Source organism: Bombina bombina, chromosome 4 (genome assembly GCF_027579735.1).
Source record: "Bombina bombina isolate aBomBom1 chromosome 4, aBomBom1.pri, whole genome shotgun sequence".
Classification (NCBI taxonomy): Eukaryota; Metazoa; Chordata; class Amphibia; order Anura; family Bombinatoridae; genus Bombina; species Bombina bombina.
The window spans coordinates 40,391,181-40,415,050 of NC_069502.1; the positions used below are offsets into that span (position 1 = coordinate 40,391,181).

At 38.1% G+C, this 23,870-nt stretch overlaps 1 protein-coding gene across 1 annotated transcript in view; it reads right to left on the reverse strand.

Moving 5' to 3' along the window:
• The window catches only part of DTNB (dystrobrevin beta), a 983,126-nt gene that overhangs the window by 688,345 nt on the left and 270,911 nt on the right, over positions 1–23,870 (reverse strand). The window contains exons 3-5 of the mRNA XM_053709466.1: positions 19,644–19,711; positions 17,568–17,648; positions 1,688–1,901 (exon numbers count right to left, since the gene is read on the reverse strand). Of these exons, the coding sequence (XP_053565441.1) occupies positions 1,688–1,901; positions 17,568–17,648; positions 19,644–19,710 (362 nt within the window). The 5' untranslated portion in view covers position 19,711. The remainder of the gene's footprint in view (positions 1–1,687; positions 1,902–17,567; positions 17,649–19,643; positions 19,712–23,870) is intronic.

Consider the following 23,870-nt stretch of genomic DNA (forward strand, 5'->3'; position numbering starts at 1 on the left):
TTCTTGTTCTTTTTTTCATAATAGTCATTTTGTTCCTAAAATTTATAAATAGATTATATCTGTTTTAACTTCCTTTGAAACATCAATGACCTTATACAACATAGCTGATGACATCATATTTGATATAAATAGTGAAATATATATATTTAAAAGGGACACTAATCCCACATTTTTTCTTTCATGATTCAGATAGAGCATGACATTTTAAGCAACTTTCTAATTTACTCCTATTATCAATTTTTCTTTATTCTCTTGGTATCTTTATTTGAAAAAGCAGGAATCTAAGCTTACGAGCTGGCACATCTTTGGTTCAATACTTGTGTAGCACTTGCCGATTAATGTTTAAATGTAGCCACCAATCAGCAAGTGCTACCCAGAGTCTAAACCAAAAATGGGCCGGTGTTGTGGTAAAACGCTGAACTTGTGAAATTAGCAAACCACTTCTTGTGACGTGGCATCTGCTGTTTCACAAAGTTTGACTACAATACGCATGCGGGCCAGTGTCATGACAACCCTGGCCGCATACGTCACTGCTTCAAGTTCTATACTTATTACAGTCAAACTCTGAGAAACAGCTTATCCTGTCACGTGCGTTCGCTACTTTCATAGGTTCGCTGTTTTCTCGGAACACTGGCTCGTATGAGCATGTCTTGAGCACTACATGGCAGGAAATAATGCTGTCATCTAGTGCTCTTGCTAATCTATAACATATAGTGCTGCTGACACTTGCACACTGCAGAATAGACTGCAACAAATGCAGCCTATAACTCCCTAAGAAGTAACAAGTAGGTAGGAAAGGCACGGTTCCAATGTATAATGAACAAGATTTAAAACTGATTTATTGTAAATCGGAAATACAAAAAATACAGATAAAAATATAAACCAATGGAACCAGAAGGCAGGGGTTGCTAGCTACCCTCCTTAAAATATGCAACGCGTTTCTCGTGCTTTATCACACTGTTTCATCAGGCATCCCGATTTTTTTCTTTCATGATTCAGATAGAGCATGCAATTTTAAGCAACTTTCTAATTTACTCCTATTATCAATTTTCTTCAATCTCTTGGTATCTTTATTTGAAAAGCAAGAACCACCAGTAAACAAGTTCTGTCCAGGTCTGAAACAAAATTGGCTGGCTCCTTAGTTTAGATGCCTTATTTTTCGAATAAAGAAAGCAAGAGAACGAAGAAAAAATGATAATAGGAGTAAATTAGAAAGTTGCTTAAAATCTCATGCTCTATCTGAATCATGAAAGAAAAAATTTGGGTTTAGTGTCCCTTTAAGTTTAGGGGCATCTGATCTCTCGTTAATTTTATAAGCGCTAATTGCTGCCACAAGCTTGTGGTAGCAATAACCAGCCACTTGTAATGGCTGATTATTTATTGTGCGCGCGCAAACAATAAATTTGCCGTTTGCAGGTGATTGATAAATTAGTGCGCCACTTGTAATCTAGACAGTTTTTAGTTCAGACGAGCAGGGCTCTATAATACAACAGCAAAACAAAATGAGGCTAGTGGTTAAATTATGGTCTCAAGGAGAGATGATTTAACAGTGTACAACCTCCTGTATTTCACAGAAAGAAGTTAAGCGCATGCTTCTTGAACTAACACATATCCATATTTCAGGAGTGCTATAAAGGAAGCCTAAAGAACAGGTATTCACTTTAGAAAAGCATCATCATATACTGACCTGTCGTAAGCAGCGATCATGAAGTTAAGGAGGAGGCTGATAGACTGATCTACGCTAATCTGATGAGTAGACGGAAGGCGCTTGTTGAGCTGGTAGTATATTGATGATATAATTGTTTCCAATCGAGACACGTTGATCTCAGTGTTGTGGTCCAGAGTGTTAAGGCCGTTATCACGGAAGGCTTCTATCATATTCCAAATGTCAACTAGGTGTACTAAAAAAACAAAAACAGGAAATGGTGAATCAGACAAAATACTATCATGTTCCTCAAACTGCCATATACTGTAAAATACAAATATACAGCCTAATTACAATTATGGAAAAAATGTGTCTGGAGATGTGGGGTAGATGGCAGCGTATAGTGTGTCCATGAACCAGGTTCTTTGGGGAAAAATACAATATAAGCTATTTAGTTCTATAACAGTGCAATTGCTAGTGCTAAAACTAAAGGTTTAAAAAGGGAAATGGAACTGAAAACTAAACTAAAAATAAATCTACTACCAAACTTTTTTTCTTATTCTTTGTGGAGCAAAGCTGCTTACTATGACAGCATACTGAGGTAGGTTTGGGAGTGTGCATGTAAATTGCTGCAAACACTGCTGCATATTTTAGTCAAGACACGTACATGAATTTACCTCAGTAAGCTAACACTGCAAAGAGATAAGATGTGACAAAGGATTTGAAGAGAAAGGTATATTTGATAAAATAAGTACTTTTCTTTTTACCATAATGAGCCTTTCAGACTATTTTACCCTAATGAGCATTTCAGGTTATATTTTTGTACTTATGTGCCTTTCAGGTTATATTTTTGTACTAATGTGCCTTTCAGGTTATATTTTTGTACTAATGTGCCTTTCAGGTTATATTTTTGTACTAATGTGCCTTTTAGATTATATTTTTGTACTAATGTGCCTTTTAGATTATATTTTTGTACTAATGTGCCTTTCAGGTTATATTTTTGTACTAATGTGCCTTTCAGGTTATATTTTTGTACTAATGTGCCTTTTAGATTATATTTTTGTACTAATGTGCCTTTCAGGTTATATTTTTGTACTAATGTGCCTTTCAGGTTATATTTTTACACTAATGTGCCTTTCAGGTTATATTTTTGTACTAATGTGCCTTTCAGGTTATATTTTTACACTAATGTGCCTTTCAGGTTATATTTTTGTACTAATGTGTCTTTCAGGTTATATTTTTGTACTAATGTGCCTTTCAGGTTATATTTTTGTACTAATGTGTCTTTCAGGTTATATTTTTGTACTAATGTGCCTTTCAGGTTATATTTTTGTACTAATGTGCCTTTCAGGTTATATTTCTCTTGTTAAGTGTATTCAGTCCACGGATATATTCCCTTCCCAACAGGAAGTTGCAAGAGGATCACCCAAGCAGAGCTGCTATATAGCTCCTCCCCTCACATGTCATATCCAGTCATTCTCTTGAAACTGACATAGTAGGAAGGTGTGAGAGGAGTGTGTAATTTTTATACTTAATTATTTCTTCAATCAAAAGTTTGTTATTTTAAATGGCACCGGAGTGTGCTGTTTTTTTCTCTCAGGCAGCATTTAGAAGAAGAATCTGCCTGCGTTTTCTATGATCTTAGCAGAAGTAACTAAGATCCACTGGCTGTTCTCGCACATTCTGAGGAGTGGGGTAACTTCAGAAAGGGAATAGCATGCGGGGTCCCCTGCAGATGAGGTATGTGCAGTAGAATATTTTTCTAAGGAATGGAATTGACTAAGAAAATACTGCTGATACCGATGTAATGTAAGTACAGCCTTAAATGCAGTAGCGACTGGTATCAGGCTGATGAATGTATGTACAATAAGTAATTTTCTAAGGAATGGAATTTGACTAAGAAAATACTGTTAATACTGAAGTAATGTATGAGCCTTAACTGCAGTAGAAGCGACTGGTAGCAGGCTTATTAATAACACTACCTAACTTTTAAAGTGCATGTTTAAAACGTTTACTGGCATGTTATTCGTTTTTTGTGAGGTACTTTGGTGATAAATCTTTTGGGGCATGATTTTCCACATGGCTGTTGTTTATTTCTACATAGAAACGGTTAACTGAGGTTTCCCACTGTTGTAATATGAGTGGGAGGGGCCTATTTTAGCGCTTTTTTGCGCAGTAAAAATTCAGTTACAGTCTTCCTGCTTCTTCCTCCTTGATCCAGGACGTCTCTAGAGAGCTCAGGGGTCTTCAAAATTCATTTTGAGGGAGGTAATCAGTCACAGCAGACCTGTGACAGTGTGTTTGATTGTGATAAAAACGTTAATTGTTAAATTGATTATCCGTTTTTGGGTATTAAGGGGTTAATCATCCATTTGCTAGTGGGTGCAGTGCTTTGCTAACTTAATACATTTACTGTGAAAATTTGGTTGCTATAACCGATTTGGTTCATTGTTATTTCAACTGTGACGATTTTTTGTGCTTCTTAAAGGCGCAGTAGCGTTTTTTATATTGCTTGTAAACTTATTTGAAAGGATTTTCCAAGCTTGCTAGTCTCATTGCTAGTCTGTTTAAATATGTCTGACACAGATGAATCTGTTTGTTCACTATGTTTGAAGGCCAATGTGGAGCCCCACAGAAATATGTGTACTAAATGTATTGATGTCACTTTGAATAAAAGTCAATTTATATCTGTAAAGAAATTATCATCAGACAACGAGGGGGAAGTTATGCTGACTAACTCTCCTCACGTGTCAGTACCTTCGCCTCCCGCTCAGGAGGCGCGTGATATTGTGGCGCCAAGTACATCAGAGAGGCCCATACAAATCACTTTGCAAGACATGGCTGCTGTTATGACAGAGGTATTATCTAAATTGTCTGAATTAAGAGGCAAGCGCGATAGCTCTGGGTTAAGGACAGAGCGCGCTGATGATCTGAGAGCCATGTCTGATACTGCGTCACAATTTGCAGAACATGAGGACGGAGAGCTTCATTCTGTGGGTGACGGATCTGATCCAGGGAGACCGGATTCAGAGATTTCTAATTTTAAATTTAAGCTTGAGAACCTCCATGTATTGCTAGGGGAGGTATTAGCAGCTCTGAATGATTGTAACACGGTTGCAATTCCAGAGAAAATATGTAGGTTGGATAGATACTTTGCTGTACCGGTGTGTACTGACATTTTTCCTATACCTAAAAGGCTTACAGAAATTATTAGCAAGGAGTGGGATAGACCCGGTGTGCCCTTTTCCCCTCCTCCGATATTTAGAAAAATGTTTCCAATAGACGCCACCACACGAGTTTCTACTTTAGCTAAACGTACCACTATCCCGGTGGAGGATAGTTGTGCTTTTTCGGATCCAATGGATAAAAAATTAGAAGGCTACCTTAAGAAAATGTTTGTTCAACACTGTTTTATCTTACAGCCCCTTGCATGCATTGCGCCTGTCACTGCTGCTGCGGCATTCTGGTTTGAGTCTCTGGAAGAGGCCATTGGCACAGCTCCATTGGATGAGATTATGGCCAAGCTTAAAGCACTTAAGCTAGCTAATGCATTTGTTTCTGATGCCGTTGTACATTTAACCAAACTAACGGCTAAGAACTCCGGATTCGCCATCCAGGCGCGCGCAGAGCGCTATGGCTTAAATCCTGGTCAGCTGACGTGACTTCTAAATCTAAATTGCTTAATATTCCTTTCAAGGGGCAGACCTTATTCGGGCCCGGCTTGAAAGAAATTATTGCTGACATTACTGGAGGTAAGGGTCATACTCTTCCTCAGGACAGGGCCAAATCAAAGGCCAAACAGTCTAATTTTCGTGTCTTTCGTAACTTCAAGGCAGGAGCAGCATCAACTTCCTCCGCTCCAAAACAGGAAGGAACTGTTGCTCGTTACAGACAGGGCTGGAAAGCTAACCAGCCCTGGAACAAGGGCAAGTAGGCCAGAAAGCCTACTTCTGCCCCTAAGACAGCATGACGAGAGGGCCCCCTATCCGGAAACGGATCTAGTGGGGGGCAGACTATCTCTCTTCGCCCAGGCTTGGGCAAGAGATGTCCAGGATCCCTGGGCGTTGGAGATCATATCTCAGGGATATCTTCTGGACTTCAAAGCTTCTCCTCCACAAGGGAGATTTCATCTTTCAAGGTTATCAGCAAACCAAATAAAGAAAGAGGCATTTCTACGCTGTGTACAAGACCTCTTAGTAAAGGGGGTGATCCACCCAGTTCCGCGGACGGAACAAGGGCAAGGGTTTTACTCAAATCTGTTTGTGCTTCCCAAGAAAGAGGGAACCTTCAGACCAATCTTGGACCTAAAAATCTTAAACAAATTCCTAAGAGTTCCATCATTCAAAATGGAAACTATTCGAACCATCCTACCCATGATCCAAGAGGGTCAATACATGACCACAGTAGACTTAAAGGATGCCTACCTTCATATACCGATTCACAAAGATCATTATCGGTACCTAAGATTTGCCTTTCTAAACAGGCATTACCAGTTTGTAGCTCTTCCCTTCGGGTTAGCTACGGCCCCGAGAATTTTTACAAAGGCTCTGGGCCCACTCCTAGCGGTGCTAAGACCGCGAGGCATAGCGGTGGCTCCGTACCTAGACGACATTCTGATACAAGCGTCAAGTTTTCAAATTGCCAAGTCTCATACAGAGATAGTTCTGGCATTTCTGAGGTCGCATGGGTGGAAGGTGAACGTGGAAAAGAGTTCTCTATCACCACTCACAAGAGTCTCCTTCCTAGGGACTCTGATAGATTCTGTAGAAATTAAAATTTACCTGACGGAGGACAGGTTATCAAAACTTTTAAATGCTTGCCGTGTCCTTCATTCCATTCCACGCCCGTCAGTAGCTCAGTGCATGGAAGTAATCGGCTTAATGGTAGCGGAAATGGACATAGTACCATTTGCGCGCCTGCATCTCAGACCTCTGCAATTATGCATGCTAAGTCAGTGGAATGGGGATTACTCAGATTTGTCCCCTCTACTAAATCTGGATCAAGAGACCAGAGATTCTCTTCTCTGGTGGCTTTCTCGGGTCCATCTGTCCAAGGGGATGACCTTTCGCAGGCCAGATTGGACAATTGTAACAACAGATGCCAGCCTTCTAGGTTGGGGCGCAGTCTGGAGCTCCCTGAAGGCTCAGGGATTATGGACTCAGGAGGAGAAACTCCTCCCAATAAATATTCTGGAGTTGAGAGCAATATTCAATGCTCTTCTAGCTTGGACTCAGTTAGCAACACTGAGGTTCATCAGATTTCAGTCGGACAACATCACGACTGTGGCTTACATCAACCATCAAGGGGGAACCAGGAGTTCCCTAGCGATGTTGGAAGTCTCAAAGATAATTTGCTGGGCAGAGTCTCACTCTTGCCACCTGTCAGCGATCTACATCCCAGGCGTGGAGAACTGGGAGGCGGATTTTCTAAGTCGCCAGACTTTTCATCCGGGGGAGTGGGAACTTCATCTGGAGGTCTTCGCTCAACTGATTCATCGTTGGGGCAAACCAGATCTGGATCTCATGGCATCTCGCCAGAACGCCAAGCTTCCTTGTTACGGATCCAGGTCCAGGGACCCGGGAGCGGCGCTGATAGATGTTCTGACAGCCCCTTGGGTCTTCAACATGGCTTATGTGTTTCCACCATTTCTGATGCTACCTCGACTGATTGCTAAGATCAAACAGGAGAGAGCATCTGTGATTCTGATAGCGCCTGCGTGGCCACGCAGAACCTGGTATGCAGACCTAGTGGACATGTCGTCCTGTCCACCATGGTCTCTACCTCTGAGGCAGGACCTTCTAATACAAGGTCCTTTCAAACATCCAAATCTAATTTCTCTGAGGCTGACTGCATGGACATTGAACGCTTGATCCTATCAAAGCGTGGCTTCTCGGAGTCAGTTATTGATACCTTAATACAGGCACCGAAGCCTGTTACCAGAAAAATTTACCATAAGATATGGCGTAAATATTTATATTGGTGCGAATCCAAGGGTTACTCATGGAGTAAGGTTAGGATTCCTAGGATATTGTCCTTTCTACAAGAGGGTTTAGAAAAGGGCTTATCTGCTAGTTTGTTAAAGGGACAGATTTCTGCTCTGTCTATTCTCTTGCACAAACGTCTGGCAGAAGTTCCAGACGTCCAGGCTTTTTGTCAGGCTTTGGCTAGGATTAAGCCTGTGTTTAAGACTGTTGCTCCTCCGTGGAGCTTAAACTTGGTTCTTAAAGTTCTTCAAGGGGTTCCGTTTGAACCCCTTCATTCTATTGATATTAAGCTTTTATCTTGGAAAGTTCTGTTTTTGATGGCTATTTCTTCGGCTCGAAGAGTCTCTGAGTTATCGGCCTTACATTGTGATTCTCCTTATCTGATTTTCCATTCAGACAAGGTAGTTCTGCGTACTTAACCTGGGTTTTTACCTAAGGTAGTTTCTAACAGGAATATCAATCAGGAGATTGTTGTTCCATCATTATGTCCTAATCCTTCTTCAAAGAAGGAACGACTTTTGCATAATCTGGACGTAGTCCGTGCCCTGAAGTTCTATTTACAGGCAACTAAAGATTTTCGTCAAACTTCTTCCCTGTTTGTCGTGTACTCTGGTCAGAGGAGAGGTCAAAAAGCTTTGGCAACCTCTCTCTCCTTTTGCCTTCATAGCATAATACGTTTAGCCTATGAGACTGCTGGACAGCAGCCCCCTGAAAGAATTACAGCTCATTCCACTAGAGCTGTGGCTTCCACCTGGGCCTTTAAGAATGAGGCCTCTGTTGAACAGATTTGCAAGGCTGCAACTTGGTCTTCGCTTCACACTTTTTCAAAATTTTACAAATTTGACACTTTTGCTTCTTTGGAGGCTGTTTTTGGGAGAAAGGTTCTACAGGCAGTGGTTCCTTCCGTTTAAGTTCCTGCCTTGTCCCTCCCATCAGCCGTGTACTTTGGCTTTGGTATTGGTATCCCATAAGTAATGGATGATCCGTGGACTGAATACACTTAACAAGAGAAAAACATAATTTATGTAAGAACTTACCTGATAAATTCATTTCTTTCATATTAGCAAGAGTCCATGAGCTAGTGACGTATGGGATATACATTCCTACCAGGAGGGGCAAAGTTTCCCAAACCCCAAAATGCCTACAAATACACCCCTCACCACACCCACAAATCAGTTTAACGAATAGCCAAGAAGTGGGGTGATAAGAAAAAAGTGTGAAAGCATAAAAAATAAGGAATTGGAATAATTGTGCTTTATACAAAAAAATCATAACCACCACAAAAAGGGTGGGCCTCATGGACTCTTGTTAATATGAAAGAAATGAATTTATCAGGTAAGTTCTTACATAAATTATGTTTTCTTTCATGTAATTAGCGAGAGTCCATGAGCTAGTGACGTATGGGATAATCACTACCCAAGATGTGGATCTTTCCACACAAGAGTCACTAGAGAGGGAGGGATAAAATAAAGACAGCCTATTCCGCTGAAAAAAAATCCACACCCAAAATAAAGTTTAAATTGATAATGAAAAAAACTGAAAACATAAGCAGAAGATTCAAACTGAAACAGCTGCCTGAAGTACTTTTCTACCAAAAACAGCTTCAGAAGAAGAAAACACATCAAAATGGTAGAATTTAGTAAAAGTATGCAAAGAAGACCAAGTTGCTGCTTTGCAAATCTGATCAACCGAAGCTTCATTCCTAAACGCCCAGGAAGTAGAAACTGACCTAGTAGAATGAGCTGTAATCCTTTGAGGCGGAGTTTTACCCAACTCGACATAAGCATGATGAATTAAAGATTTCAACCAAGATGCCAAAGAAATGGCAGAGGCCTTCTGACCTTTCCTAGAACCGGAAAAGATAACAAATAGACTAGAAGTCTTTCGGAAATTCTTAGTAGCTTCAACATAATATTTCAAAGCTCTAACTACATCCAAAGAATGCAATGATTTCTCCTTAGAATTCTTAGGATTAGGACATAATGAAGGAACCACAATTTCTCTACTAATGTTGTTGGAATTGACAACCTTAGGTAAAAATTCAAAAGAAGTTCGCAACACCGCCTTATCCTGATGAAAAATCAGAAAAGGAGACTCACAAGAAAGAGCAGATAATTCAGAAACTCTTCTGGCAGAAGAGATGGCCAAAAGAAACAAAACTTTCCAAGAAAGTAATTTAATGTCCAATGAATGCATAGGTTCAAACGGAGGAGCTTGAAGAGCCCCCAGAACCAAATTCAAACTCCAAGGAGGAGAAATTGACTTAATGACAGGTTTTATACGAACCAAAGCTTGTACAAAACAATGAATATCAGGAAGATTAGCAATCTTTCTGTGAAAAAGAACAGAAAGAGCAGAGATTTGTCCTTTCAAGGAACTTGCAGACAAACCTTTCTCCAAACCATCATGAAGAAATTGTAAAATTCTCGGAATTCTAAAAGAATGCCAGGAAAAATGATGAGAAAGACACCAAGAAATATAAGTCTTCCAGACTCTATAATATATCTCCCTAGATACAGATTTACGAGCCTGTAACATAGTATTAATCACAGAGTCAGAGAAACCTCTTTGACTAAGAATCAAGCGTTCAATCTCCATACCTTTAAATTTAAGGATTTGAGATCCTGATGGAAAAAAGGACCTTGATACAGAAGGTCTGGTCTTAATGGAAGAGTCCACGGTTGGCAAGAGGCCATTCGGACAAGATCTGCATACCAAAACCTGTGAGGCCATGCTGGAGCTACCAGCAGAACAAAGAGCATTCCTTCAGAATCTTGGAGATCACTCTTGGAAGAAAAACTAGAGGCGGAAAGATATAAGCAGGATGATACTTCCAAGGAAGTGACAATGCATCCACTGCTTCCGCTTGAGGATCCCTGGATCTGGACAGATACCTGGGAAGTTTCTTGTTTGGATGAGAGGCCATCAGATCTATTTCTGGAAGTCCCCACATTTGGACAATCTGAAGAAATACCTCTGGGTGAAGAGACCATTCGCCCGGATGCAACGTTTGGCGACTGAGATAATCCGCTTCCCAATTGTCTATACCTGGGATATGAACCGCAGAAATTAGACAGGAGCTGGATTCTGCCCATACCAGTATTCGAGATACTTCTTTCATAGCCAGAGGGCTGTGAGTCCCTCCTTGATGATTGATGTATGCCACAGATGTGACATTGTCTGTTTGAAAACAAATGAACGATTCTCTCTTTAGAAGAGGCCAAGACTGAAGAGCTCTGAAAATTGCACGGAGTTCCAAAATATTGATCGGTAATCTCACCTCCTGAGATTCCCAAACCCCATGTGCCGTCAGAGACCCCCACACAGCTCCCCAACCTGTAAGACTTGCATCTGTTGAGATTACAGTCCAGGTCGGAAGAACAAAAGAAGCCCCCTGAACTAAACGATGGTGATCTGTCCACCACATCAGAGAGTGTCGTACAATCGGTTTTAAAGATATTAATTGAGATATCTTTGTGTAATCCCTGCACCACTGGTTCAGCATACAGAGCTGAAGAGGTCGCATGTGAAAACGAGCAAAGGGGATCGCGTCCGATGCAGCAGTCAAAAGACCTAGAATTTCCATGCATAAGGCTACCGAAGGGAATGATTGTGACTGAAGGTTTCGACAAGCTGATATCAATTTTAGACGTCTCTTGTCTGTCAAAGATAGAGTCATGGACACTGAATCTATCTGGAAACCCAAAAATGTTACCCTTGTCTGAGGAATCAATGAACTTTTTAGTAAATTGATCCTCCAACCATGATCTTGAAGAAACAACACAAGTCGATTCGTATGAGATTCTGCTAAATGTGAAGACTGAGCAAGTACCAAGATATCGTCCAAATAAGGAAATACCACAATACCCTGTTCTCTGATTACAGACAGAAGGGCACCGAGAACCTTTGTAAAAATTCTTGGAGCTGTTGCTAGGCCAAACGGCAGAGCCACAAACTGGTAATGCTTGTCTAGGAACGAGAATCTCAGAAACTGATAGTGATCTGGATGAATCGGAATATGCAGATATGCATCCTGTAAATCTATTGTAGACATATAATGCCCTTGCTGAACAAAAGGCAGGATAGTCCTTACAGTTACCATTTTGAATGTTGGTATCCTTGCATAACGATTCAATATTTTTAGATCCAGAACTGGTCTGAAGGAATTCTCCTTCTTTGGTACAATGAAGAGATTTGAATAAAACCCCAGTCCCTGTTCCAGAACTGGAACTGGCATAATTACTCCAGCCAACTCTAGATCTGAAACACATTTCAGAAATGCTTGAGCCTTCGCTGGATTTACTGGGACACGGGAAAGAAAAAATCTCTTTGCAGGAGGCCTTATCTTGAAGCCAATTCTGTACCCTTCTGAAACAATATTCTGAATCCAAAGATTGTGAACGGAATTGATCCAAATTCCTTTGAAAAAACGTAATCTGCCCCCTACCAGCTGAGCTGGAATGAGGGCCGCACCTTCATGTGGACTTAGGAGCTGGCTTTGATTTTCTAAAAGGCTTGGATTTATTCCAGACTGGAGATGGTTTCCAAACTGATACCGCTCCTGAGGATGAAGGATCAGGCTTTTGTTCCTTGTTGTGACGAAAGGAACGAAAACGATTATTAGACCTAAATTTACCTTTAAATTTTTTATCCTGTGGTAAAAAAGTTCCTTTCCCTCCAGTAACAGTTGAGATAATAGAATCCAACTGAGAACCAAATAATTTATTATCCTGGAAAGAAAGGGAAAGCAGAGTAGACTTAGAAGACATATCAGCATTCCAAGTTTCAAGCCATAAAGCTCTTCTAGCTAAAATAGCTAGAGACATATACCTGACATCAACTCTAATTATATCAAAGATGGCATCACAAATAAAATTATTAGCATGTTGAAGAAGAATAATAATGCTATGAGAATTATGATCTGTTACTTTTTGCGCTAAAGCTTCCAACCAAAAAGTTGAAGCTGCAGCAACATCCGCCAAAGATATAGCAGGTCTAAGAAGATTACCTGAACACAAGTAAGCTTTTCTTAGAAAGGATACCAATTTTCCTATCTAAAGGATCCTTAAAGGAAGTACCATCTGCCGTAGGAATGGTAGTACGCTTAGCAAGAGTAGAGACAGCCCCATCAACCTTAGGGATTTTGTCCCAAAATTCTAATCTGTCAGATGGCACAGGATATAATTGCTTAAAACGTTTAGAAGGGGTAAATGAATTACCCAAATTATTCCATTCCCTGGAAATTACTTCAGAAATAACACCAGGAACAGGAAAAACTTCTGGAATAACTACAGGAGATTTAAAAACCTTATCTAAACGTTTAGATTTAGTATCAAGAGGACCAGAATCCTCAATTTCTAATGCAATTAGGACTTCTTTAAGTAAAGAACGAATAAATTCCATTTTAAATAAATATTAAGATTTATCAGCATCAATCTCTGAGACAGAATCCTCTGAACCAGAAGAGCCATTATTAGAATCAGAATGATGATGTTCATTTAAAAATTCATCTGAAAAATGAGAAGTTTTAAAAGACTTTTTACGTTTACTAGAAGGAGGAATAACAGACATAGCCTTCTTAATGGATTTAGAAACAAAATCTCTTATGTTATCAGGAACACTCTGAGTATTAGATGTTGATGGAACAGCAACAGGTAATGTAACTTTACTAAAGGAAATATTATCTGCATTAACAAGTTTGTCATGACATTCAATACAAACAACAGCTGGAGGAACAGCTACCAAAAGTTTACAGCAGATACACTTAGCTTTGGTAGCTCCAGCACCAGGCAGCGATTTTCCAGAAGTATCTTCTGACTCAGCTTCAACATGGGACATCTTGCAATATGTAATAGAAAAAACAACATATAAAGCAAAATTGATCAAATTCCTTAAATGACAGTTTCAGGAATGGGAAAAAAATGCCAGTGAACAAGCTTCTAGTAACCAGAAGCAATAAAAAATGAGACTTAAATAATGTGGAGACAAAAGTGACGCCCATATTTTTTTAGCGCCAAATAAGACGCCCACATTATTTGGCGCCTAAATGCTTTTGGCGCCAAAAATGACGCCACATCCGGAACGCTGACATTTTTGCAGCAAAAGAACGTCAAAAAATGACGCAACTTCCGACGCCGGAAACTGAAAAAAAAATTTGCGCCAAAAAAGTCAGCGCCAAGAAGGACGCAATAAAATGAAGCATTTTCAGCCCCCGCGAGCCTAACAGCCCACAGGGAAAAGTCAAATTTTTAAGGTAAGAAAACAATGGATTTAATCAAATGCATTATCCCAAATATGAAACTGACTGTCTGAAAATAAGGAATGTTGAACATCCTGAGTCAAGGCAAATAAATGTTTGAATACATATATTTAGAACTTTATAAAAAAGTGCCCAACCATAGCTTAGAGTGTCACAGAAAATAAGACTTACTTACCCCAGGACACTCATCTACATGTTGTAGAAAGCCAAACCAGTACTGAAACGAAAATCAGCAGAGGTAATGGTATATATATATATATAAGAGTATATCGTCGATCTGAAAAGGGAGGTAAGAGATGAATCTCTACGACCGATAACAGAGAACCTATGAAATAGACCCCGTAGAAGGAGATCATTGAATTCAAATAGGCAATACTCTCCTCACATCCCTCTGACATTCACTGCACGCTGAGAGGAAAACCGGGCTCCAACCTGCTGCGGAGCGCATATCAACGTAGAATCTAGCACAAACTTACTTCACCACCTCCATAGGAGGCAAAGTTTGTAAAACTGATTTGTGGGTGTGGTGAGGGGTGTATTTGTAGGCATTTTGGGGTTTGGGAAACTTTGCCCCTCCTGGTAGGAATGTATATCCCATACGTCACTAGCTCATGGACTCTTGCTAATTACATGAAAGAAACATAATTTATGCTTACCTGATAAATTTATTTCTCTTGTAGTGTAGTCAGTCCACGGCCCGCCCTGTCTTTTTGAGGCAGGTTCTAAATTGTAAATTATAACTCCAGTCACCACTGCACCCTATAGTTTCTCCTTTCTCGTCTTGTTTCGGTCGAATGACTGGATATGACATGTGAGGGGAGGAGCTATATAGCAGCTCTGCTTGGGTGATCCTCTTGCAACTTCCTGTTGGGAAGGAGAATATATCCCATAAGTAATGGATGACCCGTGGACTGAATACACTACAAGAGAAATAAATTTATCAGGTAAGCATAAATTATGTTGTTTACACTAATGTGCCTTTCAGGTTATATTTTTGTACTAATGTGTCTTTCAGGTTATATTTTTGTACTAATGTGCCTTTCAGGTTATATTTTTGTACTAATGTGCCTTTCAGGTTATATTTTTGTACTAATGTGCCTTTCAGGTTATATTTTTGTACTAATGTGTCTTTCAGGTTATATTTTTGTACTAATGTGCCTTTCAGGTTATATTTTTGTACTAATGTACCTTTCAGGTTATATTTTTGTACTAATGTGCCTTTCAGGTTATATTTTTACACTAATGTGCCTTTCAGGTTATATTTTTGTACTAATGTGTCTTTCAGGTTATATTTTTGTACTTATGTGCCTTTCAGGTTATATTTTTGTACTAATGTGCCTTTCAGGTTATATTTTTGTACTAATGTGCCTTTCAGGTTATATTTTTGTACTAATGTACCTTTCAGGTTATATTTTCGTACTAATGTGCCTTTCAGGTTATATTTTTACACTAATGTGCCTTTCAGGTTATATTTTTGTACTAATGTGCCTTTCAGGTTATATTTTTGTACTAATGTGCCTTTCAGGTTATATTTTTGTACTAATGTGCCTTTCACTTTATACTTTAGTACTAATCTGCCTTTCAGGTTATATTTTTGTACTAATGCGCCTTTCAGGTTATATTTTGATACTAATGTGCCTTTCAGGTTATATTTTTGTACTAATGTGCCTTTCAGGTTATATTTTTGTACTAATGTGCCGTTCAGGTTATATTTTGATACTAATGTGCCTTTTAGGTTTTTTTTTTGTTTTTTTTTTTACTAATGTGCCTTTTAGGTTATATTTTTACACTAATTCCCCTTTTAGGTTATATTTTACACTATTTCGCCTTTAGGTTATATTTTACACTAATTCGCCTTTAGGTTATATTTTACATTAATTCGCCTTTAGGTTATATTTTACACTAATTCGCCTTTAGGTTATATTTTACATTAATTCGCCTTTCAGGTTATATTTTTGCACTTATGCACCTTTCAGGTTATACCTACAATAGACTGTAACCTACATTCAGTAAGTTCAAACCCAGTCCCTGGTCCAGATGAAACTGTGTACCATTGGTACAGCTCTTGACTGCATTACCTGACACCGGTGCATAAGTAAACGCGCTGAACATTCAAACCAAAGCAACAGGATCACACTCAGGACCCTGCATCTGCAAATGGGCTGAACAGAAATAGAAAATAGAAATAGAAACTGTGTGCCATTGTTATAGCCCTCCTGACAAACTTAAAAAATGCATGACCTGATACCCTGTTCATACGTACAGACTCATGCTGTACCTGCCAACCAGGACAACATGGTGACGGCTAGAAGATAACTCTTGGGCCCACATCACACAACGCAGAAGCTGCTGTGGACCCTCCTCGGCAAGTTAAGAAACCAAAGTGACAACTTGATTAATACACCGACTAATATGCCTCCTTCATGTCACAATATAATAACCAGAAAACAGAACACAAAGCACCAACATCTCTAACAACTTTATAGGCAAGACAGAGGGAAATTAGTCCTGTAGCAGACTAAGAATATGGGTCTCTGGTACATGGTCACCTTTTTGTCCACATCACCTAGAAAAGCTGAGGTGTCACCTGGTATTAACTAGCCAACCAAGACATTGTTATTGTTTTATGGTTATTAGTATTGTTTATTACAAACTTTCAATGGGAAGCATCTTGCAACTAGCAGGGACAACAAGGATTCCCTAAGGCCAACAACTCCGGGTGTTGGCTTTTCATGTCCCATTAAACGACTGTTGGCCCCAAATTTATAACATTGCAGCACCCTCTACTTTATACAAACTAAAACTTAAAGGGCCATAATAGTCGGAAAAATGACATGCACTAATCTGTTATATATCGCATATCATTTTATGACTATCAACTTTGATACTTTCATGCCCCTTTAATTAGTAAAGTACTGTGAAGAAGAATGGATGAATTAAATATGTAACCAGTTAAAATGTTTTAGATTCTTATAAATACAGTTCTTAAGTAAAATCCCATTAAAGGGACAGTCAACACCAGCATTTTTGTTGTTTTAAAAGATAGATAATCCCTTAATTACCAATTCCCCAGTTTTGCATAACCAACACAGTTATAATTATACACGTCTTACCTCTGTAATTACCTTGTTTCTAAGCCTCAGCAGACTGTCCCCTTATTTCAGTTATTTTGACAGACTTGCAGTTTAGCCAATCAGAGCTGTATCCATGGTAAATTCACATGCATGAGCTCAATGTTATCTATATGAAACACATGAACTAATGCCCTCTAGTGGTGAAAAACTATCAAAATGCATTTAGATTAGAGGCGGCCTTCAAGGTCTAAGAAATTAGCATATGAACCTCCTAAGTTTAGCTTTCAACTAAGAATACCAATAGAACAAAGCAAAATTGGTGATAAAAGTAAATTGGAAAGTTGTTTAAAATTACATGCCCTATTTGAAACAAAGGTTTTTTTGGACTTGAGTGTCCCTTTAAGATAATGAAACAAGAATTTGTAATGCAAAGGATATCTGACTATTGATGGCATCTCCCGTGTAACAAAGTTTAAGACCTATTTAATGAAGCATCAAATAGGCTGGAAGATATAAATATCTTTACAGACAATAGTGGCTAAATTAATAATAACGAATAACATCTCTATTTTTTGGCTTCTGGTTTAAAGAACAGAGAGACTTACAATTACATCTTTTTTGCACGAATCTAAGCTTGCATGCTGTTCGATATGTTGAAAGTCGTATCACATCGAAATTCTGTGCCCCTTTAAGTAAAAAGAAAACAAATGATTAATGTGGCATTCATATTGTTTACAACTAGACACTCCGTTACACAAAAAAAGTTGGTGGGAAACACCTCTAAGAATTCTCAAACACATTACTGCTCAACTGGAAGAGGTTTATGTATAAAACTCATAATAGTTGTGCGCGCACACGAAAACTGTCAATCTGTTTATAAGGAGAGGATATCAGCTGTGTCAAAAGTCAATGTGGGCCACTGATTCTAGTGTGAAATATCTGTAATACTTCTGAGTAAAATCCATATACTTCATAGTAAGCTGAGCTGTAGACAGCACCTACATAAATAAAATAACGTTCTCTCATAAAACATATTAATAAATAAATGATCTATAGGAGGCTTTACATGGGCACATAATTACTTGTAAACAGACAGACCTTATCACCCTTAATAAGTTTAGCTTTTAACAGAAGCTTCAGGCCTTAATTTAGTGTCTGTTATGCCTGGGGCAGCTTATACACATATTCAGGAGTATATAAAAGATGAACATTTAATGCTTTAAGGAAAAGGTTTATCAGCGTGCGGCTGATGAAAATCATTGTTCTTAATTCTTGCTCTCTTCTCTCTATATATTGCAGAAGATACCCTGGTGAGGTCTGTTTTAACATTGCAATAGCAGGGATAGGTCATGGCTAATATCAATCTATTATCAATCTTATGAGGAGTTGTGTCCTGTGCTCTAAAATGCCCCAAGCACCTTACGTGTTTCACGGAGTTCTATCAGGTTGATCCAGCACACAAAAAGCTAATAGGCCGATTGAGATTTAAGGAACTTCTAATAATACAGTGTCCCACACTTATTTATAAACAAAATTCATAAAGCTAAGGAACAAATAAGTGACAATAAATACTCATGGTGTCTATTGTGTTGTATTTTGGATCACACTTTTCCAGCTGGGTGTAATAATACCTCTAGCGCTCATGTTTTGATCATATTAGCAGACTGTTATATATTTATTTGTTACACACACACAGATTTGTGTTCCCACTGGGAATTTGGCAAAAGAGGATAATTAAGTGATTTAAACTATGCACAGCAATTTCAATTAGAATTTAGGAACATGGGACGGATAAAGTGTAAAATAAAATAATGAATGTATTAGTAAATATAATTAGCCTAATGATTCGTAACTGCACATTTAGTCTAAGCTCATCACAATAGTTTATATGATGTTGTTTTCTCTGCCTAATACAACTATTCTCCCTGCAAGTTAGGAGCCGAGCTCTTTAGCAGAGCCAGATATTAATAAATGCGCTTTGTTCTCTTCATGTCCTTTGTTAAGAGTAAGCCAGGGTAGGATCATAGGCCCTCAGGAGCATGGTTGCCCCCAGGCCCAGGCAGGAGGACAGCGTGTCTTACCCCATCACAAAAGGGGAAACGTGTGAATGCAACAACATATAATACAATTCAACTACAATAAGTATCAGAAGTCAGATAAAAGGACAGTTTTGTTCATATGAGGCTGGTTACAAATGACAGCTACTCATTATGTCTCAGGGATAGCAAGGGGCTTAAGTAGGTTTGAACTCTTTCAGTTCGGCTTGGATATACTAGTAGGTATCTGAATTAAAGGGACATGAAACCCTGAATTTGTCTTTCGTGATACAATTTTCAATTTACTTCTATTGTCCATTTCCTTTATTCTCTTGGTATCCTTTATTGAATAAGCAGCAAGACACTACTGGGAGCTAGCTGAAAACATCAGCAAGCCAATGATAAGAGGTATACAAGTGCAGCCACCAATCAGAAGCTAGCTGCCAGCTCCTGAGCCTTCCTAAGTATGCTTTCCAACAAAGTATACCAAGAAAACAAAGCAAATGTAATAATAGACGTAAACTGGAAAGTTGTTTAAAATGGTATGCTCTATCTGAATAATGAAAGAAATGTTTTGGGTTCCATGTCCCTTTAACGGCTGCAAAGCACAAATAGGTGACGCTGTATAAACGTGAATGAACTTACTCATTTCCATGAAGAGCTGCCGCTTCTCGGCCATAGTCGTCCTCTTCTTGCTACTCTCTTCAATCATCCTAAAGAAGGAAACATGAAACAAAATCTGCTGCAATTACCTGGGATATTTACACATAAAAGACCTTTTGTTATTTCCATTAAACAAGGAAGCGGCGTATACAACACCGAGAAACTGAACCGTTATTACAAACATCCCGCTTCATTAAAAACAACCTGTGCAAACAAGGAAAGCGTCATGAAACTGTATGAACTTATGTATAGGTGGAAACAAGAGAGATAACCTCCTGATTCGTGGTCATCAAATCATTGCTCAAACAGGGTCCACTCAAGTCATTAATTTCATAGCCATAAAGGTCTTACACGCAGCTAATAAGTAAGGGGGGGGGGGGTAATATATGTATTGCATAGCTAGTACCTGATTGAAGAAAGGAAATAGTCTGGGAAAGTGCCCAGGTTTAAGTGAGCAGAACTTTATATGATGATACGATTAAGTAGCAAAATATATATTGTATCATTTTATTCAGAATTGGTTGGTTTATACCATTAGGGTATAGATGAGAAGTAAATATTCAGAATTCATTAAACAGGGAAGTTTGCAAGACCAAGTGTTTGCTTTACAAATTTCTGAAATACAGACGTGAATTTATCTAGGTAATGATGAAACAATAACCAAATGAGTTCTCAAAAAAGATGACGTTTTCTTCACGGCCTCATAAGCCATGAGAATCTAAGAACTAATCTGATTTGCTAGAAAAACATTTAAAGATGTCTGGAACTAGAATGATGGAAAAAAATGTAACCAGATATCCAGTGCTTTGTCAAGGTATTTGAAATATTATTAAATAATATATAGAAGTATATTTGTCTATATTTGGTAAGTCTGTGGATGTGCACACTGTTTGTAGAACAAAGGATTGTTTCTGGGAGATCTCACACACTCAATATGCTAAATTATGCAATTGTATAATTTAGCAAGGAACTGATCTGTATGATTGCCTGGGAACCAATGTTAAATGACAGCATTCTGATACCTAGAACAGGATACAGGCCCATATATGGGTTTCCTCCAAGGGAGATGCCGATCCGTCTAAAGAGATGTGAAAAATGCAAGCATTTTTCAAAAGGGACTGGTAATTAGCACAGATTTGTTTGAGTGGCTCATACTGTGTGGCTGATAACACTGGAATATACAAGATGTTAAACATTGCGTCTGGGTTAGGATAACAGAGAAAGCACATGGCTTACATTATGATTTCAAAGCAACTGTACTTAGATTTTAAATAAAAATAAATACATTTTTGCGAAGGGAACAACACTAGTTTCATATGTGTTTGGAAAATTTCAAATAACCCAGATATGTATATATATGGGACTGAGACATTTGATATTAAATGAATGATTGCTATGTTGAGTAATGACTACATCAAATACATATGAACGCTTGGATCATTTCTAATAATTATTTCTATTTTTATTGCAGACAACCATTGGTCATGGGCATCAATCTATGCACTTAGAAAGAGATGGAATGCCTGCATGAAATTAAATAAGTCATATCATATGAATGTGCAATAAATGTTTATAAAGTTTTAAATACATCTCTTAAAATATAGTGAGATGAAGATATGGAAGTTACTTTGATGTGATATGACTATGAAATATAAACTTTCTGTTAGGATAAATGAAATATAAATTATTTTAATATAATGTTAGATGTATTTGATGTTTCATATCAAAATGATCAGAAAATTAATAAAACCCCACCCTATCTAAAACAAATATTATGAACAATTGCTATAAAAAGTTATGGTCTGATTAAATAATAATTTTATAAAAGTAATTAAGTTGTTTAAATTTTTTTAGAAATTTTAAAGGTGAATTTGTTTTGTTTGTATGCCTGCTGCCACCTAGTGTTATGATGCGAAATTGCAGCCATGAGATGATTGGTTGTTGCAAAGAATGCATTTCCTTGACAACACATTTACCAAATAAACCAATCCATGTTCAGTTGCAAAGAACCAATCCAAGACAAGGCCATGGGCGTTTCCAATATTCACCAACGACTGATAATAATAAAAAACGGGGAGGGGTGAGATCAGATGATTTAAACCCCAGCATAGAGACTGAAAAGAAGGTTGTTGTTGGCTGATCCAGAAGAAATAACTGCTGTGGTTATTATTAAAGCACACACCTACTATTGGACTCCATATGCATTACCCCCAATTTTGAATTTCTGAGGTGAAATCGGACCTGTTGAGAAACATTGGAAACCGGATATCGACTGGTTTATTTAGTGATGTATACAAGGTTTTTGATAAGATAAGTTATATGCATAGCCACTACAGTAAAATTACAATTTTTGAATTGGAAAGAACTAATTGGGCTTTTAGATTGTATTATATAACCTTAAATAGCTCTTAGCCTGCCTGTTTGTATGCAAGCATTTAAAGTAAACATTTACTATTGCTGTATGTAGCAGAGTTAAGGAAATATTTCAAGTTAGCATTTCATAGCCTATGTATTGTTATACTAATCCCAATCTTAAATTGTTTATCTATGCAAATATATAATAATTCAGAAGTGTATACTGTATTTTAAATTGGTAGTCACAGCCTATATATTATATTGTTGTTTAAATCTGTGTCTGATTGGCTAAGTAACTCATCTATGCAAGTTCTGATATTGTCAGTTAATTTTGTATTAGGATAAATTGCAGTTAAATAGCAGAATATATATATTATCCTATTGCTTAAGAGCACAGTTTAAAATTGTATTGCTTGGATGTTAAAAGATTTGTAAATAAGGCTGGTTTTTAAGATAAGCGTGTATGAACTTTGCATAGCATATTTAAATAGTTTTCAAGCGCATAGAATATTATTTCATATTCCTTTTATTGCAAATATATTTAAAAAATGTTCATGGATATTAACTAAATAAAAGAGTTCAGGTATTTATATTAATTTCATTTGTTGTCTTAGTAGAAGTATATTGATTGTGGGTTCAGTCTAAAGGAAGATTGTTAAATATATTCCCTGCCATATACTCACACATTGTTTGGAGAATACCACTAAGATTTTCATAAATATACTGACAGCTTAGAAGATCCCAGGTAATAATTAAAGGTCATAAAGTCAGTGAAATAACACCATGGCTCAAAGTATCCTAGCTGCTAACAGTGTCTGGGATAAGTCAGTCTCACCTCTGCAGGGTCTAGCTGTAATCATATTCTCACCCCAGCCGCAAAGCCCTTCATCCGTTCTCGATCATACCCCCTCCACCTAATCTGTGGCTCGATGATCCTCTGATGGCATCTGACGTCACGTCTGAGACACGTGGTTTTGATACGGCCAATGGAGAGAAGTCTGATGTCTGCTTCGTGCTGTTCCGTCTATCCCAAAACAATACACTGATCCTGGCAGCTATGCATGCACTATCCTTCCCGGAGCTCCAAAGGGCATTGGGCTGTAATTGCCCTACCGCAGTAAAGCCCAGCCCACTCCTTGGCCGGTTCAAATACAAATAGTCGAATACTGTTTCATGTAAAAGTAAAAGTTCCTTTATTCCGACATCTTTAAAAACTGTGGCACACGTGCAGTAAAAAAGTAAAAACAATCTCACAGACTTAACAGGTCAGTCTGTGAGATTGTTTTTACTTTTTTAATGCATTTAGATACAGCAGTGATTTTACAAATTCAGATTATCTTCTGAAATTTTCGGTGTTACTTTAACAAATTAGGATCACACTTCGTATATTTTTGTGTATCTTTTACAAATGACATTGCACTTTGTATTTTCTTGATTGTAAAATAAAACACAGCTTCAGAAAGTGGGAGGGACATAGGAGTTTAATGGGATGAAAAGGGGAGTTCCAAGGGTATGTCTGAGGCTCGCTCACAATACTTGTGAAATGCTATAAGCATTTTAAACAAGCTGGTTTTACTGAATTATCTCACAAGCTGTATACAGGTGAAGTTTGCTCAAAATTTAAAAAACACATATGATGAAAAGTAATGTGTATTAAAGTAGTGGCACAAACAAGTTATATTGTAGTGGAAAACATTTCAATTGAATTTGTATTTGCTGCAAACAGACTTTATATCAGCCTCAGGGTTCTCTTGTTAACTTCTCTCTCCCTGCAGAGAGCCTCATTACTTTATATGGGTGGCATATCTCTCATCTCTTTGGGACTTCCAGGTTCAACCTTTTTTCTTTTATAAT